At 46.0% G+C, this 16,636-nt stretch overlaps 1 protein-coding gene across 1 annotated transcript; it reads right to left on the bottom strand.

The window, feature by feature from the left end:
• Positions 1 to 4,465: 4,465 nt before the first annotated feature.
• CNGA2 (cyclic nucleotide gated channel subunit alpha 2) lies at positions 4,466 to 10,433 on the bottom strand. Its single transcript, XM_081793745.1, has 6 exons — positions 10,303 to 10,433; positions 9,996 to 10,088; positions 9,182 to 9,352; positions 7,979 to 8,086; positions 6,229 to 6,335; positions 4,466 to 5,880 (listed from the first exon to the last, which is right to left on the bottom strand). Exons 1-6 carry the CDS (start codon positions 10,410 to 10,412, stop codon positions 4,466 to 4,468), a joined length of 2,004 nt encoding a protein of 667 aa, XP_081649871.1. The 5' UTR covers positions 10,413 to 10,433.
• Between the last annotated feature and the right edge of the window lie 6,203 nt (positions 10,434 to 16,636).

A 16,636-nucleotide genomic window follows, 5' to 3' on the forward strand; every position in this document is an offset into this window, starting at 1 on the left:
GAGAGGAAGACCTGGTCGGACAGCACAGTGAAGCCCTGAGGGCAGATACCTAACTGCCTCAGTGAGCCCTGCTCTGCCCTCTGCTAGATGGGGGGGGGGGGGGAGGGGGGTTCACTGAGCAGAGCCCACCACCCTTTTCTTAGGTCCATGCGCCCTCTGGTGGCTGGGTTTTCTGGCTCTGTGCACTGGAGGCTTCTGAGCTCCTGTTTTCAGGCTACTCAGTAGGGGACCCTCTACTTCCGCCTCCTTTCAAGGAAGGAAGAAGAGGTCAGATTAGCTTTAGGCTCAAGACTAAGGAACAGATATGTGCTGCTGAGGCTGGGACTCAGGCTGGGCTGAGTTGGGAGCAGCAGTCTGCAAGCCAGGCTGAAACCACCAAAGGTCAGACCAAGAGGGGAAGGAAAGTTATGGGTGGGAGCAGGGACTTTTGTTTTCTACAGAAGGTCACCAATGCAAAGAAAAGCACATCGGTGGCTATATACAAATAGGATAATTTACCTTAAGTGGGTATTTTCAGAGGAAAATAAAAAAAACATTCCAATATAAATATTTTAAAATTAAGAGCAGGGAACATCAGACTGTGTTGAATAAATACAACACATAATGGAAAATGTACTTCAGTTCTTATATTACACCCAGGTATGGAAGAGAAGTGGGCGTGGTAGCCAGAAATGGCCAGGAAAGAGTCATGCTTTTGCAGAAAGCAACCAAGGAGGGGACTGGGATGGGGCACAGACACAGACACTGTCTGTCTAGGCTGACATCCAGATACTCACACAGGTGTGTGTTTGCACACACATGTGTGCACGTACACACACACACACACACACACACACACATACACCCTGAGCTGCATGGATATTCTTTCTGTCACTCTTTCATCTTTTTCTCAATGAGCAAAGTGTGTTTAGATGAGAAGAGACCAATTGCTAAACAGACCCTCACAGTCCAGTATGCAAGAAAGTCTCACATAGAAGGCTGTGGTAAGCCTGCGAACTGAGTATCAGAGGAAGAAAAATCAGAAAAGAGTGATCCAGGCAAAGGGAACAGCATGAAAAAAGTCCTAGAGGCCAGAAAAGACAGAAAAGAGTGATCCAGGCAAAGGGAACAGCATGAGAAAAGTCCTAGAAGCCTAAGAGAATGTAGACATTCAAGGAACTGCAAAAGCTCATGGGTGATTCAATTCAAAGATGTCTGGGGAGAGGGTGGGAGAAGAGCCCTGAATCCTGCATCTCAACACAGTGGGTTCCCCACATGACCCACGTGAGTCAGCTGCTTTGCGCTGGGGAAAACCAGGTCCAAGATTCAATGTCTGCCAGGTTGATGATGTGAAATCAGTCACCCGTGGGGGCTGGACAGAAGGTAAACCACATTCTAGACAGAAAGACTGCAGATTTCTTACTATAACCAAGGAAACATTTTTCAATGCAGTCTTCCCCCTTATTCTGGGCCCAGTGTCATTCTAGGGCAACAAAACTAATACCACTCTGGGTTCCAGCATGTAGGGAAACTTAGCTCCTTCATGTAGCCTTATCTATAAGCATCTGGGCAAGCAACTGGTTGGCTCCCCAAGGACTCCACTTCCTGGGGGCTCAGTCTGTCTTGAAGTGAAGGGGCTTAGTTAGAGCTTTTCTTCCAGCCCAGCACCCAAAGGGGAAGCATACACAGAATGCTGTTCCATCATGAATGTCGCCTCCCTACTGCTCCCACTCTCAAGGACCAAGTCTAAGCATGGGTAATGTTACAGATCCCTCCAAGTGAGTCTGCCCCTGGTTAAGATTTGTTACTATAAAGTAGGGAAGAGGCCAAGAAAGTACATTAAATGTAAAATAATTCTGGCTAGAAGAACGAATTCCAATGAAAATCAATGATGACACCTACATCCAGGCAAATTGGACTACATCAAAATTAAACACTTCTGTGTATAAAAATGTACAATCAACAGTTAAAAAGCAACCTATGGAATGGGGAGAAGAATTGCAAATCATATATCTGATATCAGTTAACATCACGGGTATATAAAGAACTCCTACAACTCAACATTTAAAAAAACAAACAACATGACTGAAAAATTTGCAAAAGACTAAATAGACATTTCTCCAAAAAAGATAAACAAATGGCTAACAAACACATGAAGAGATGCTCAACATCACTATTTACAAGGGAAATGAATATACGACTACAATGAGATACCACCCCACACCCATCAGTATGGCTACTGTTAAAAAAAAAAAACAAACAGGAAACAAGTATTCGTGAGGATGTAAAGAAGTTAAAATCCATGTGTGCTGTTATTGGGAATGTAAAATGGTGCAGTTTCTATGGCAGACAGTATGATGGGCCCTCAAAAAAATTACAAAAATAGGATTACTATATGATGCAGCAATTCTACTTCTGGTTATAGTCTCAAAAGAAATTAAAAAAAAAAGAAATTGGGCAGACATTTGTGTACTCATGTGCATAGCAGCATTATTCACAGTAGCCAAAAGATGGAAACAACCCGAGTGTCCATTGATAGATGAATGGAAAAACAAAATTTGCTCTATCTATACAATGGAGTATTATTCAGCCTAAAAAAGGAAGGAAATTCTGACACATGCTACAACATAGATGAACTTTAAGGACATTATGCTAAATGAAATAAGCCTGTCACTAAAGGAGAGATACTGTATAATTCTGCTTGTATGAGGTATCTAAAGTAATCAAGTAATAGAAACAGAAATTAAAATGATGGTTGCCAAGGGCTAGCAGGGAAAGACTATGGGAAGTTTTGTTTAATGAGGAGAGAGTTTCAGTTTGGGAAGCTGAAAAATTCTGGAAATTTGTTTCACAACAATGTGAATGTACTTAACACTATAAAATTGTACACTTAAAAATAGTTAAGATGGTAAATTTGATATGTATTGTACCGTGATTAGTAGATAGAGAAATAGAGACATAGAGAGATAGATGACAAATAGGCAGAAAGATAGGTAGGTAGATGATAGAGATAAGTGGTGTGCACAAAGGCATCTAAATCTGCACCTAGAGCTTCTTGCTCACTAATTAGCACTTGTCCTTTGGATTCCTGGTCAACTGGTACCCACTCAAATATCTGCTTCTCCAGAAGATCGTCCACGAATCACCAGACGTAGCCAGTGTTTCTGTCAAGACCTGGATACTGGCAAATGGAAACTTAAGAGTTTCAGTGTGTTCACTTACTGCCCCAGTAATTAAACATTTTCTGAAAGCCTGATCTGGGCGATGCATGTCCCCAAGGCTGAAGACAGAGCAGTGAAGGACAGTGTCTTGGCCCTGCCCTCAAAGAGCCTACAGTCTGGAAGGGAAACCAGTTCTGGGAAAACCAACCATACAGCAAATATCCAGGACACAGACTAGCAAGTGCTGTGGGAGCCTAGAGAGGGGATGATTGACTGCATATGTGGGAGCTTTCTCTGAGAAGGTGGTGCCTGAGCGGAGTCCTGAAGGACAAGTGGGGCTTAGACAGACAGCAGAAGACAGCAGAGAGAGTGTTACAGGCAGGGTGAGTCCTGGATAAGAGGAAAAAAGAGGGGAGAAAAGGAAAGAATGTGAATAGCAGAGTTGAGCAATAACCACTAGTTTAAATTAATTTATTAACTTATAAGCGCCTCTACTGCAGATATGAACTTGAAGAGCCTCCCACACACTGCCAGCCTCAGGGCCTCTTCAGTAATGTTCTGTATAGAGGGGTGATGGCCAGAGCTCCCACCCACCTCCTTCTCCAGGTGGCATTTCCTTGCTCCTCACTCCCTGCCTTGGAATGGACCAGAAACGAGGAGAATAATCATCTCCCTGGTCCAGAGAAGACTGCAGAGACCTTACTCCTGGATGGCAACGTTAAAATGGATGGACAGACTAGGACTTGGAGTGCCCGATGGAGTGGCACCCCTAACAGAACACTCTTCTACCTGCCCCCTTCCTTTCCTTGCCTTGGGATACAGACACTAGGTACCTGTGCTGTCTGTAGTCATTTCTTGAACTACATACATGTGCAGGAAAATGGGGATATTCAGAACACATATTAGAAAAGCAAGGGCCAGAACCAAATGGGAAGTGGCTATGTGCAAAGGACCCAGGAGAGAGGGCAGTTTCACATTAGGGTGCACACTGTCCTGCAGATTTGCTTCTTCAGAACAAATCATTGCCCAGGCTTCCAGCCCTAGGACAGACCCCTTGAAGACAGTTCAGATGCTCCTCTCTTTCTTCCTCAGACTTGGACAGGCTAAAGCTCCTGGAAACTGAGCCAACATGGTCTGCATTGTGCATAAGCTTGGCTATTAGCTGGACTTGGAGGAGGGCTCCTAGATGATTGAGCCAAAAACCTAGGACAGAGAGGCTTTGGGGAGAATTCAAGAGGGTAATGCATACAAATATGAACACCTACACAGCTCTTCTAGTTCCTGGGGTCAAGGACAAGGCTGGTAAGGCAGTTGGGCCCAAGATGTTATGGCTTATCAGCAGCAGCTGGCTCAGGGCTGTTCATCCCATCTGACAGGTAATCATGGTAATCATCTTCATTGTTCTGCTTCATCTTGGTTTCCAGAATGGTGATGCGCTGCTTAAGTTTCTGCTGGGCTCCCGTGTACTCAGCCAGCAGGCGGCCAAAGCGAGTGTGCAAGGTCTCCATGTTTGTCTCCAGCTGCTCTAGTTTCTCCTGCACGTCTACCTCCATGCTGGCTGCCACCTCATTCTCATCTAGCAGTCCCTCCTTCATCAAGATCTCCCGGCCCCTCTCTTCCAAGACCTTCTTGGCATCAGGGTACTCAGTCACAGCTTCCATAAGATCATCCTTGGATAAGCAAAAGAGATCTGAGTAACCAAGGCTGCGGATATTGGCTGTGCGTCGATTGCCCATTTTGCTGCCCTTAATGTTAAGGATACTGATCTCTCCAAAGCAACTCCCGGCTGAGAGCAGGGCATATTGAGTAACACCATCATCAGCCACTACTGCCAACTTTCCCTCCTTGATTATGTACATCTCCTTGCCAATATCACCCTTGCGGCAAATGTAATCCCCAGGGCTGAAGACCTGAGGACGAAGCTTCAATACCAGCTCCACCAGCAGGCCAGCCTCACAATCCTGGAAGATGCGCACTTTTTTGAGGGTGGATAGATGGACATTGATGGCTATCTCAGCCCTCAGCTTCGCTGGCAAGTTCTTGAGAACTTCCCGCTCATCCACACTTTTCTTATTGGTCCACAGGTAGTCAAACCACTTAATGACCTTGGCTTCCATCTCCTTACTGACCTTTCGGAACTGCATGTAATGTTTGACAGCATCAATCTTGGCCTGGAATTCAGCCCGAGTGGCATTCATGTTGGAGATCATAGAGCCCACATTCCCCACAATGGTGGCAAAGATGAGGACACCAATCAAGAAGTCAAAAATGACAAATAAGTACTCCTCATCCTTTACAGGAGGTGGTGTCTCCCCAATGGTGGTGAGTGTCAGTGTAGACCAGTAAAGGCAGTAAATGTATTCCCTAGCCAGGTAACCATACTCAGGGTCAGTGATATTGGGATAAACCCAAGTGTCAACCCCAAAGCCAATAGACTTGGAGATGGCATAGTAGATGCAGGCATTCCAGTGGATGATGACCAAGATGTAAAGGACCAAGTTGCTGATTCGGAAGATGTTGGGGTAGCTGGTGCGTGTCTCAGTGCGGTCAAAGAATTCAAACATGCGGGCAAAGTGTAGCAGGCGGTTAAAACGCAGCTCAGGGCTGTGGATGCCCACAGCAAAATAGATCAGATCCGTGGGAATGATAGAAGCTACATCCAGCTTGAACTGCAGGGTGTGGATATAGTTGTCCCGCAACTTCTTTGGATCTTTGACCAGCAGCCCCTGCTCCAGAAAGCCTAGTAGAGACACAAATCAGTATATCAGCTCTGCTCTCAAGCCTGTCCTTCCTAATTGGCTAATGTTCAGCAAGGGAGAAACTGTGCATTCAACCCTCATTCCTAAAGAGAGGTATAGGAAATTCACATAGCAAAGCTAGCATGAAGGACCCCAAGAGATGATCCCAAGGTCTAAACCTCACTAGGCAAATGGGGACTATAAGATTCAAAGAGGAGCAGACACCAACCCAAGTCCCAGCCAGGCAGTTGAGTCTAACACTGTGTCAAGAGAGCTTCCTGAAAATGTGGACTCAGGATTTTGGACCTATGGGTCATGCTCCTGCCTGTGCATCACAGTTACTCACTTACCTGTGCGCAGTCGGATGAAGAGGTCCGCAATGTACACCACATCTGAGAAGTAGTCCAGCACTAGCCACACTAGGTAATAGGTTTTCTGTAGGTCACTGAAGCAGGCTCTGTAGGAAGACAGGACTGGGCTTCACCCTCAAAGCCAGTCAAGGATCACTGGAGGCCTCAAACTGAGTGCCCACTGAGTGCAGGTCTTGGGATGGCTACCAGGATGCTGATGATTCACAGTCAGTCTGGTGTCATGCAGAAACTTAATGACAAGCAACTTTTACTCCAACTCATTATTGGATAGATATCCATAAATAAACATCTACACTGACCATTACTTGTCTATCTCATCCACTGAACCATGAATGCCAAGAAGACAGAGACTACCTCTGAGTCATTACTGCACGCCCCATGCTCTAGCCCAGAGCACCAGGATTTGACAAGTGTGAGTTAAATGAAAAATGAGTCATTGGAAGTATGAATTATAATACACAGCTGAATAACATCCATGCCCATCTTTTCAACATACACCTATTGAGAGCCCAATACAGAGCACTGGCCTATCCATGTCAGAGAGAAGATAGTAGTTGGGCTTAGCCTAAAGGTAGTGGTAATGAAGAAAGATTGGAGGATGCAGTAGAGTTTTAGGAGGAATTAACAAGACTTGGTGGACTGAATGGGTAGAGACCTAGGATATGGACGTAATAGGAGATAGAACCCAGGATGATGACCCAATGATTATATTAGTCAGAGGGAAAAGCAGTTAATTCTAACTACTTGGTCGCATTTCACATAAAAGCCCAACCCCTTCCTCTGCTGCACAAAGCCTACAGAATAGTCCTGTGACTGCCTCATGCTCACTTGGAGTCCTCCAGCCACACTAGGCCATCCTGAGACAAGGTTTTGACACTTGTTCCTCCTTCCCAGAAAGTTTCTTTCACCAACCTCATGTCTCTTGGGCATTTGTTTTGTTCATATTTGCTGCCAGTGTCTCCCACTAGCCTGAGAGCTCCAAGACAGCAGTGACCTGATGGATGTTCAGTCAAATCCTTGCTGAATGAATAACTGAAGTGGGGGATGGGGTGGAATGGGAAAGCTACCTGTAGAGAGTGGCTTTGGAACTGAAATTGCGAGAAGAATCTCCATAGGCTAAAAATGGGGAGAGGGAATTTTCTCTTGAGGCAAGAACATGTTATTATCCAAGAGTAGAGAATGCTAGGGCTGGGGTTTGTCCAGAAGGTAGAGCTAGTGAGAAGGTCAGGTCCAGAGGGCCTTGAAGGCTACATTGAGGGCTTGAACTTGATCCCGTCAGCAATGAGGGACCATTGAAGGGTTTGTGAGGAAGGACTGACAATCAAATCCCAGTTTATACAAAGCATACTAGTTGCAAGTGTGAAGGATGCATTAGAGGGGACAAGAGTGACTGAAAGAAATGGATTCAAGGCTGTTGTACTTGTCCCAGGGTGAAAGGAGGGTGGCCTTACCAAGGACAGTGTTGGTGTGGATGGAGGAGTAGGAACAGATTATGGATACCAGGAAAAGGATAAAGATGAAGCTTTAGTAGCATATTAAACTGGAAGGTAGGAGGGGGCATTGAGGGTTAATAGGGCAGAGGGAGGTGCCATTGGCAAGCAGGAAATTCAGAAAGAAGGCTGAGCTGGAATGAGCTCTGCGTCCACAGCTGAGACTGGTATTCTCTCAAACCCAAAGCCTGTGCCCTGGGCTTCTTTGGCCACCCCCTCCCAGATCCCTCCCTGCTCACCTGGCCACCAGCAGGCACCAATTGTAGAGGACAAGCATAGCAATGACAAATAGCCAGCGGTAGTACCAGTCTCCAGCTGGGTCCAAGACAAATAGTTCAAATTTCTTCCTGAGGAGACAGACAGAGGCCAGGCTTGGGGACTAGGTCCCCAGTGTGGCAGCACCCCAGCTCCCAGAGGCTAGGGGTCCCTTAAAAAGTAACACTTATGAGGATGTACAGAGTAAGGACTGAGTTGGCTCAGGGCCTCATTTTCAGAAAGCCACAACTTGGTACTGGGCATCTGAGTAGAGGTCACATAGATAAGAGTCACCCTTCTTCCTATTTTAACCCCACATAGGCCCATTGGCTCCAATGACTTATGGAGACTCCTTGCTCAGAGGGCAAGGCAAGGGGCAGTGTCTTTATTGGGGTTGGCCTCAGGACCTAAGGAGGGACTTCCACAGGATGGTAATAAGGGCTCAGGGATCCCTCCTGGGAAGAAAGAGGAACTCCAAGCAAGTGAGTGCCATGTGCTTCCTGCCCACCCCACTCTCCTTGTTTGGTCTCTGGCCTCCAGCTCCCAAATCACTTTCCCAGAAGCTACGTCCTGTCTTGGCAAAAGCTCTTTTGCCCCACTGGCCAGAATTGTGGAATGTCGGCTTGGCCAGACACCCCCAGTTGCCTACTCATTCCTCAAAGAATAGACCCTCTGGTTCCACCTCTCTGCCCTCCCTACTCCTTCCTGCGCAGTTGTTCCAGGCCTTCCTTAGCCAGTTAGCCCCCAGTATGGCCTCTCCAAAGGCCCACCTCTGTACCCACATTGGCACTGGTGTGGTCATACTCTCAGCAGCACTCCCCAGTTTCACCCTTCTCTGCATTTACTGACTGCTGAAACTGAGAGGGGCTGGTACATATTTAGGTGCCCTTGCTATTTGCCTCATTAGCAGCAAGAGGACATATGAAAAAGGGCAGCTAAGGGAAGAAAAGCAACCAGGGGCTCCCATGACAATTGGCCCCTGGAAGTTGGAAAGTTTGTGAACAAGGAAAATGGAAATGTACTGGAGTTAAAACCATAGCAAGTCTCCTCTGCCAACTCCTTTACCTATCATGGCAGGGTTTGGTATAGACCCCAGTCTGTCCCTGGTGATGGCATAAGAAAGGTCACCAAACCCTACAATTGCATGCTTGGGAGTCCCTCCAGTCCCAAAAGCTGGAAAACTATACTTGGTGCCCTTGCCCTCGCCGTCCTTGTTGCCTTTGCCATCGTCTTGCTGTGTTGTCACGGTCTGGAGCTCAGGCCCACGGAAACGTTCCAGGAATGAGTCAGGTCGAGGTTCCTCCTCACGGAAATTCTTGTTGGCCCACTCTCTGATGATCCCCACCAAGTGGACAATCCTAGAGATGACAGGGAGCATGAGCCAGAGAGGAGAATCATACTGTTCAGAAAGGACCCGGACCCAAGAGCTCACTATCTGTTGAGGGAGATGGAGAGGAGACCCTGGAAACAGGCCAGTCTATGATGTCCCCCATGCTAAGAGTTGGGAAGGGGGCCAGCACTGAGGGCAGAGAGGAGTTCAGGTATGTCTCTGAATGCAGCCTGAGGGGTAAGGGATAGCTCTGAGAAGACTCCCTGTAGGAGGTGCCATGTCAGTTGATTATGAAGAACAAATAGGTGGTTTCCAGAGCAAGATAAAGATTGTGCTAATGGAGGACAGGCCAGGAGGAAGATTGGCCTAAGTTTCTTGATTTCCTTATGGAGCCTTATGACTCTGGGCTGCAGATCTCAAGGTCCTCTACTTAGACCCTTTTGCTGGAAAAGATTCCCCCCCCTTCTCTCAATGAGGAGACAGACAATTCTAAAGGGAATGATCCACTGACCACTTCTAGCTTGCTCACAGGAGCCTCCTCAGAAAAAAACTGCTTCCTAAAGATCTTGGCAGAAAGGCTCAGTTGGAGTGAGACAAGGAGACTCATGGTAACCACTCTGATAGGCCCCATGGGCAAGAACAGGTAGCAGGAGGGCAGTGGTGGAACCCACCTGCGGAAGCCACCCCTCCCCCGCTGGGAGGCATCCACCTCCGCCAGCCTCTGCAGTTCTGAGGAGGTGTCATCATCGGCTGTAGATTGTGGCCTGTAGAGGAAGGAGCAGAGTTGACCAAGGTTTCTCTGGGCATACTTTGTCTCCTATTATACTTTTATCTCCTGGAAGGTGCTTAGAAATCCCATGGTCCCTTTAGAGGGTAACTTTAAGCCAAAGATTGTTTGCTCTGTGGCAGTGAGGCAAAGCTGGGAGAAAGGAGAACCTTCCAGGTCATCTCTGAAACGATCCAACCCAATAGATTCACCTGATTTTTGTCCTGTGGTCATCTTTGCCATTGGCCTTGATGGCAGGAAGTGCATGGTGGTTGTGGTTATTGGTTGGGGAACTCTTCACACCATTGGATTTTTCTGTCATCCTCCATGTATGACCGATATCCTCACCTGCTAAAGAGATGGCCAAAAGGAAGCTCACAGACAATCTTAGATACCATATAAAGTAGAAGAGTTGCAGGTGAGCAGTGAGAACAGAACCAGGGCTCACCTGGAAAACCTCAGCATTCCTGGGTACTGCTATGGCAATGCAGGACAGGGGGATCCAGCACTGTCTAAGTACCAGGCTCTAAACACCAAAAGGTGATGGTCTGTCCCCACCATGCCCGGTAATTTAAAAGGAAACAGGAGTAAATTGCAAAATGTGTTTATTTTTCTTTTACTGCAGTGAATTTTTTGATAAATTGACTATCAATGCTAAAATGGAACAAAACAGCGGCACCTGAGTGGCCCAGTCAGTTAAGCATCCAACCGTTGATTTTGGCTTAAGTCATGATGTCACGGTTCGTGATATTGAGCCCCACGTCTGGCTCAGTGCTGACAGCATGGAGCCTGTTTGGCATTCTCTTTCCTTCTCTCTCTCTCTCTCTCTTTCTCTCTCTCCTCTTCCCCTTTCTTTCTCTCAAAATAAAATAAAATAAAATAAACAAAAAAATAGATAAAAACTGTCTAAGACATCTTCTGGTGCTTTGGCTTTGCAGATGTCTTGCACATGCTTACACTGCTGAGCACCTCCAAACCAGCCACTGCCCCAAAACTCCTGCCCCATGGAATGAGATGTATCTCCTTGACCCAAAACAGCTGCCACCTCCTCTGGCTCTCTGACTCTCCTGAGCCAAGACCACGTTAAAACTCATGCTCCTCAGGTGGGAGTCCATTTTTCATTGACTTTTTCAACTAGGGGTACTGTCTCTGGGGATCCTCCTTTCAGCTCCAGTCATATTCTTTCTAGCACACATTCCAAGTAATGTTGCACAAGCTGAGAAACAAAGAGGAGCTCTGTGGGTCGAGCAGGGAATGAAGAGGAGAGAAGGGAGAGCTCCCATAGGCTCCATGAGCTCCATGGGCTCCATAGGCAGTGGTACCAGGCAGGACTCTCTCCTTTGGGCTACAGGGAGCCTTGGAAGAGCTGAGAAGTAACATAGGTAGAGCAGCATTATATTATAGAAATATCCTCTGGCTGCTAGGTAGAGACTGGATTAAATGGGGAACAAGATTGAAGGCAAGGTGGTAGGGAGAAAGCTGAAGAAGATGGTGCCAAGAGAGCCTGAGGTAAGTGAGTAGAGTGTAAAACTACTCAGGAGGGAGAAAAGGCAGGACTCAGAGATGGATGGGAGAGCAAATGGGTGGAATCACACAAAAAGAGAATACAGAGTGAGGGATGAGTTCAGAGCTCTGGAGAACTCCAACATTTAAGATATGAGTAGAGGAGGAGGTGTCCACGAAATAGACTAAGAACAAGGAGCCTGAGAGGCAAAATCCAGAAGAGAGACAGGAGATTGTATACTGCAGTATTTCTTGGCATGGGGTCAGGGGGGCTAGGGCAAAAGAGACTCAGGGCAGCTCTTCTCTGCTCAGGCTGGTCAGCATGCCCCACCAGATTTTGATCAGAAATGGTCAGCACACTCCCCAGGTTACCTATGGTCCCTACTGCTGAAACCCTGCCACTCCCCACCTTTTCATCTCCCCCTCCCCATCCACTTGTTCCAGCTTCTGAAGCTGTCACCATGGTGATGGCAAGTACATCAAGCTCCGTGGTGAGTGGTAATAACAAGCAGCCTCAAAGCTGCTCCCCTGGTGCTCTCTGTGGGACTATGGCACTGGGATGCTAATGAAGGCACCTGAGGAATAGGAAGCAGCATCTCTGAGTCCCTGCTTGGACCCTAGAGGCAGCAGACCATGGAGACAGAAAGTTCCAGGCAATGCAAACAAAGTTGATGCCATTCACACTGATCAGAGTGGGCCTCGGTAGAGCACTGTTTAGTGAATGAACAGCAGGGGTACAGGTGGGGCAGTAAAGGGCAAATCCATTGCAAGGATGGAAAGTACACTGGTGTGAGGGGGTTAGACCCAGAGTGGAGAGTGAGCAGAGGAGGTCAAGCCAACCCATGGAGGCTGCAAACACCAAGCAGAGGACTAAGGACAGCCTCTCACTGATAAACATCTAGTGCAGGTGCTGCCTGTCACAGTTGGACCTCTTCCTTACTTACTAATCATCCCTAATAGCAGTGGCTCTCAGCCCACAAAAGGGACAGCTCTGGGGGCACATAAAATTTATGCCCTCTCTAAGGTCCTAGCACCAAGACAGATTCCTATCCCATGATTTCTATTCCTTCTCTGCTGGGAACAGACCCTTCCTTCAGTCTGGTTGCCTAGCAGCTGCCCTGCCACACACACTTTTATTCATCAGGACCACCCTTTCAGGCTGCTTGGCAGGGAACAAAGGCAGGCAGCAATCCCCTTACCCTGTAGGCAGCTAGGCCACTGGTTCTCATCCTCACACTCTCCAAAAATTTCATCTAGTCCTAAGGCTTCATTTACCATCATGTCCCAAAGCAAGATCAGAACCCAGGCGTCTCTCCAAAGCTACCCACCCATATCACCAGCTGCCTGGTAGAAATCTCCTTTGAGGCACATTAAATGCAACATAGCTGAAACTAAACTTGACACCTTTGCCTACAAATTGGTTTCTCCAGGTTACCCATCTCATAAAGGGGCCTGCCTTCTACCCAGTCATCCAAACCAGAAACTTGGATGTCAACCATAACTCCTTGTTTCTTTCCATCATCACATCAAGAGAGTGTCTATCCTCAGTCAAATGAACCCCTAAAGTGTCAACAATCTGTCCATCCACTATCTTCCATTCCCAAGGCACTGGCCTGGTCTCAAGTCTTCACTATTGCTCTCTAGACCTGCTGCATCAGACTCTGGCCCAATCCTCACCAGGCTCTGGACTGGAGGGAAGACATGGACACTTTCAGGGTTTGCTGGGAGTTAAAGCTCTCTGAAGGGATGAGAGCATAGAAGGAAGTGGAGGGGAGTTCTGAGGACGTGTAAAGGTGAAAGGTGACCCAAGAAGCTGAAAGAGTGGGAGATACTGAGGACAAGCACCAAAGAAGGGAGATTTTCAGGAAGGGAGGAGGCTTCAGGAGCCCACCCTTGCATCAAGAAGAGCAGGATTGCCTGTGGGGCCTGTCTTTGTCTACTGCCTCAAGCAAGAGCAGCCTCCAACCTCCCGCCTCCCTCTCCTCTGGCAGTCATTAGATTATTCTCTGTATTTATAGGTTTGATTCTACTTTTTGTTTGTTGGTGGGGAGATGGGAAAAACAGGTGAAATGGAGTGGAAAATACAGGCTTCCACTTATGTAATGAATGCATAACAAGGATAAAAAAAAGGTACAGTGTGGAGAATATAGTCAATGATATTGTAATCGTGTTGCAAGGTGACATATTGTAGCTACACTTGTGGTGAGCACAGCATGACAGAGAAGTTGATTCACTATGTTGTACACCTGAAACTAATGCAACATTATGTGTCAACTATACTTAAATTTTCTAAGAAAAAAAAAAAAGAGCAGCCTCTGGGAGTGGTGGTAAAAAACAGCATGTTTTGCAGGGTTTCATAAGTGAGTAGTAGGAGGCGAGAAAGAAAAGATATGAATATAGCTAACTCTTTCCAGAAGCTTGACTGAGAGAGAAAGGAGAGAGATAGAGGTTCTCTGTGTTGCTCCTGTTATTCTTTTACTAAAAGGAGATTTTAAAAAAGCAGGTATAAAGTTTTTGAAGAACAATTCAACAGATAATGAAAGTATCTGTGCATGTGACCAATTCCATTTAAGGCTGGAGCTCATGAAAGATGGATATAATGGGTGGCTCCAGGTACCAGAGGAGTAAGGGGAGACTTATGAAGAACATAGAGGAAGGGGCCAATAATGAATAGACTAGGAAGGAAGGAGGTGACAGACAGGTTAGATGGGGATGGGGATATTGTGAGAAACACCCGAAGGGGCTCAGTCATGTGAGAATTCTCACATTCTCAGTGAAATGAAAGAGGTTTCATCTTCAGAGGCATCAGGCAACAGTAGATGCAGACTGGAGGCCAGAAGGTTTGCAATGGCTGCTGCAGGGTTACACAGGGGAAACTGAGTAAGTGTGAGGGCAGGACTAGGCTGGGCAAGAAAGACAGCACACCATGTAACTGGCAAAGGGAAGAGAAATGGGTAGGGTCCTAGATGGAAAGTGGGACACCCAAGGAAGAAAGCTTTCAGAGTAACACAATGATTCTGTAAAAAGGCTGATGTCAATCATGATATAGTTCTGGACCTCTTTTCTCTTCACCTACAAGTTGAGCAACCAACCCAAAACTTTTATAGAAAAACAAGATCCAAGGAGTTTCTTGGATCCTGGTTGAAAGCATTCTCAGGACAATTCCTTCAGAGATGCTAAAGCCAGGGACAGAAGGGACAAAGTAGTCATACAGCCAAGACAAAAAGGCAGATTAGCTTCCCGTTTGTGGCTCATTCAAATGCTCACTGCTGCCTGGTACTCTTTTATTCACTCACCTATCCCATGCATATTTCCATGGCACCTATTGTGCATCAGGTCTGTGATAAGTGCTGAGGTTAAAGAGAGTTTGGCCGAGTCTCTGAAAATGTTGTTCCCAGAATAAAAGGAAAGACAGGAGCACAAGTCATCCTCAGAGTCACTTCTCAATTCATGTCTATTCTGTTTCTCAACAACATTTAACACATCTTATCTACTCTCTCTTTCTTGAAATAAGGGGTTCCACTCTCCTTGTTCTCCTCCCTCACTGGCCACTTCTTACAGCGTCCTATAAAAGCATCTTCCTCTTTCCTAACTTTAAAGTTTGGAGTTTTCTGAACTCAGTCTCTGGATGGATCCCTTATCTGTTCTTTCATTTCCTCAGTCAGGGTTGTGGCTTTAAACACATCTGTATTCCGATGACTTGCAAATTTATAACACCAGCCCAGCCTCTCACCTGAACTCCAGTTTGCCTCCCTGACATTAGGGAACAACGGTCAATGACCACTAAGAGACAGGAAGAAAATGATCCCTACACTTGCCCCAGATTACTTTTGTGAGAGGTCCCAGACTGTGTCACAGAGACAGGAAACCCAGGTGGAGCCTTATAGATTCCTTGGATTGAGAAGACAGACGAGAATATCCAAGGAAACCAAGGCAGTTAGAGTTTGCAGAACAGAGTACTGGAGAAGAGAGAACTGCAAAGAGACACAATTCTGGAGATGTGCAGAGACCCTTTCAAGTATTCACCTGACCATTTATCAACACACACCTATGATGAAGGAAGTTATCTATGGCTGGGGAAATAATGATTCCAAAAAATTAGAGGTAATAGCTCCCAACCCTAACACAGGGCTTAGAATAGTGTCTGATGGCACCAACTAGACTAGAAAACCTAATGACTAATGGGTATTGGGTAGAGTGTCCAGAAGGGTCCTGATACTGTAATGGAGAATAATTCATTCCTATACTGAACCCTGTTCTGGTCCCACTGAAAAAGTCTGAAAAGCAAAACTCAAAAGGATCAAACCCTTTCCAAATAACTTAACTTCACCCCAGAGCAAGACCCAAAAATATTTTTAAAAATTAAAAAAAAAGTATCCAGCATCCAACAAGGTAAAATTCACAATGTGTGGCATCCACTTAAAAATTACCAAGCATACAGATAATGTCTCTATAATGATGAGGAAATTATCTACCAATTAAAATAAATCCAGAACTGATACAAGTGTAAAATTACCAGACAAGGGTATTAAAATACTTAACTATATTCCATATGTTGAAAAAGTTAGGTAAGAGTATGGAATATATGAAAAGACCCAGATCAAACTTCTAAAGATGAAAACTACAAATTCTGAAATGAAAAGTACATTAGATAGAACTAATTGCCAATCAGATGTTGCAAAGAGCTTAGTAAACTTGAAGACAACAAGTTTCATGTTGTTTAATGTATTTTATCTAACATAATAAAATTATCTAAAATGAGGGATGCCTGGGTGACTCAGTCAGTTAAGCATCCAACTTTGGCTCAGGTCATGATGTCACAGCTCGTGAGTTCAAGCCCCACGTCAGGCTCTGTGCTCAGAGCTCGGCTGATAGCTGAACCTGCTTCAGATCCTGTGTCTCTCTCTCTCTTTGCCCTCCTCTGCTGGTCTCTGTCTCTCTCTCTCTTTCTCTCATTCACTCTCTCTCTCTCTCTTTCTCAAAATAATAAATAAACATTAAAAATTTAAAAAAAAATCAACTGTCCAAAATGAAGCACAAAGA

This window comes from Panthera onca, chromosome X, assembly GCF_046562875.1.
Source record: "Panthera onca isolate mPanOnc1 chromosome X, mPanOnc1 haplotype 2, whole genome shotgun sequence".
In the NCBI taxonomy this organism is placed as follows: domain Eukaryota; kingdom Metazoa; phylum Chordata; class Mammalia; order Carnivora; family Felidae; genus Panthera; species Panthera onca.

What these genes read in the sequence shown, in the direction of transcription:
- CNGA2 (XM_081793745.1), bottom strand. Translation starts at nt 10,412, where the DNA reads ATGACAGAAAAATCCAATGGTGTGAAGAGTTCCCCAACCAATAACCAC. An exon ending in GGGAGGGGTGGCTTCCGCAG is followed by an intron (nt 9,353 to 9,995) that starts GTGGGTTCCACC and finishes TGTCATCTCTAG; the next exon opens with GATTGTCCACTTGGTGGGGA. An exon ending in TGGTGCCTGCTGGTGGCCAG is followed by an intron (nt 6,336 to 7,978) that starts GTGAGCAGGGAG and finishes GTCTTCCTACAG; the next exon opens with AGCCTGCTTCAGTGACCTAC.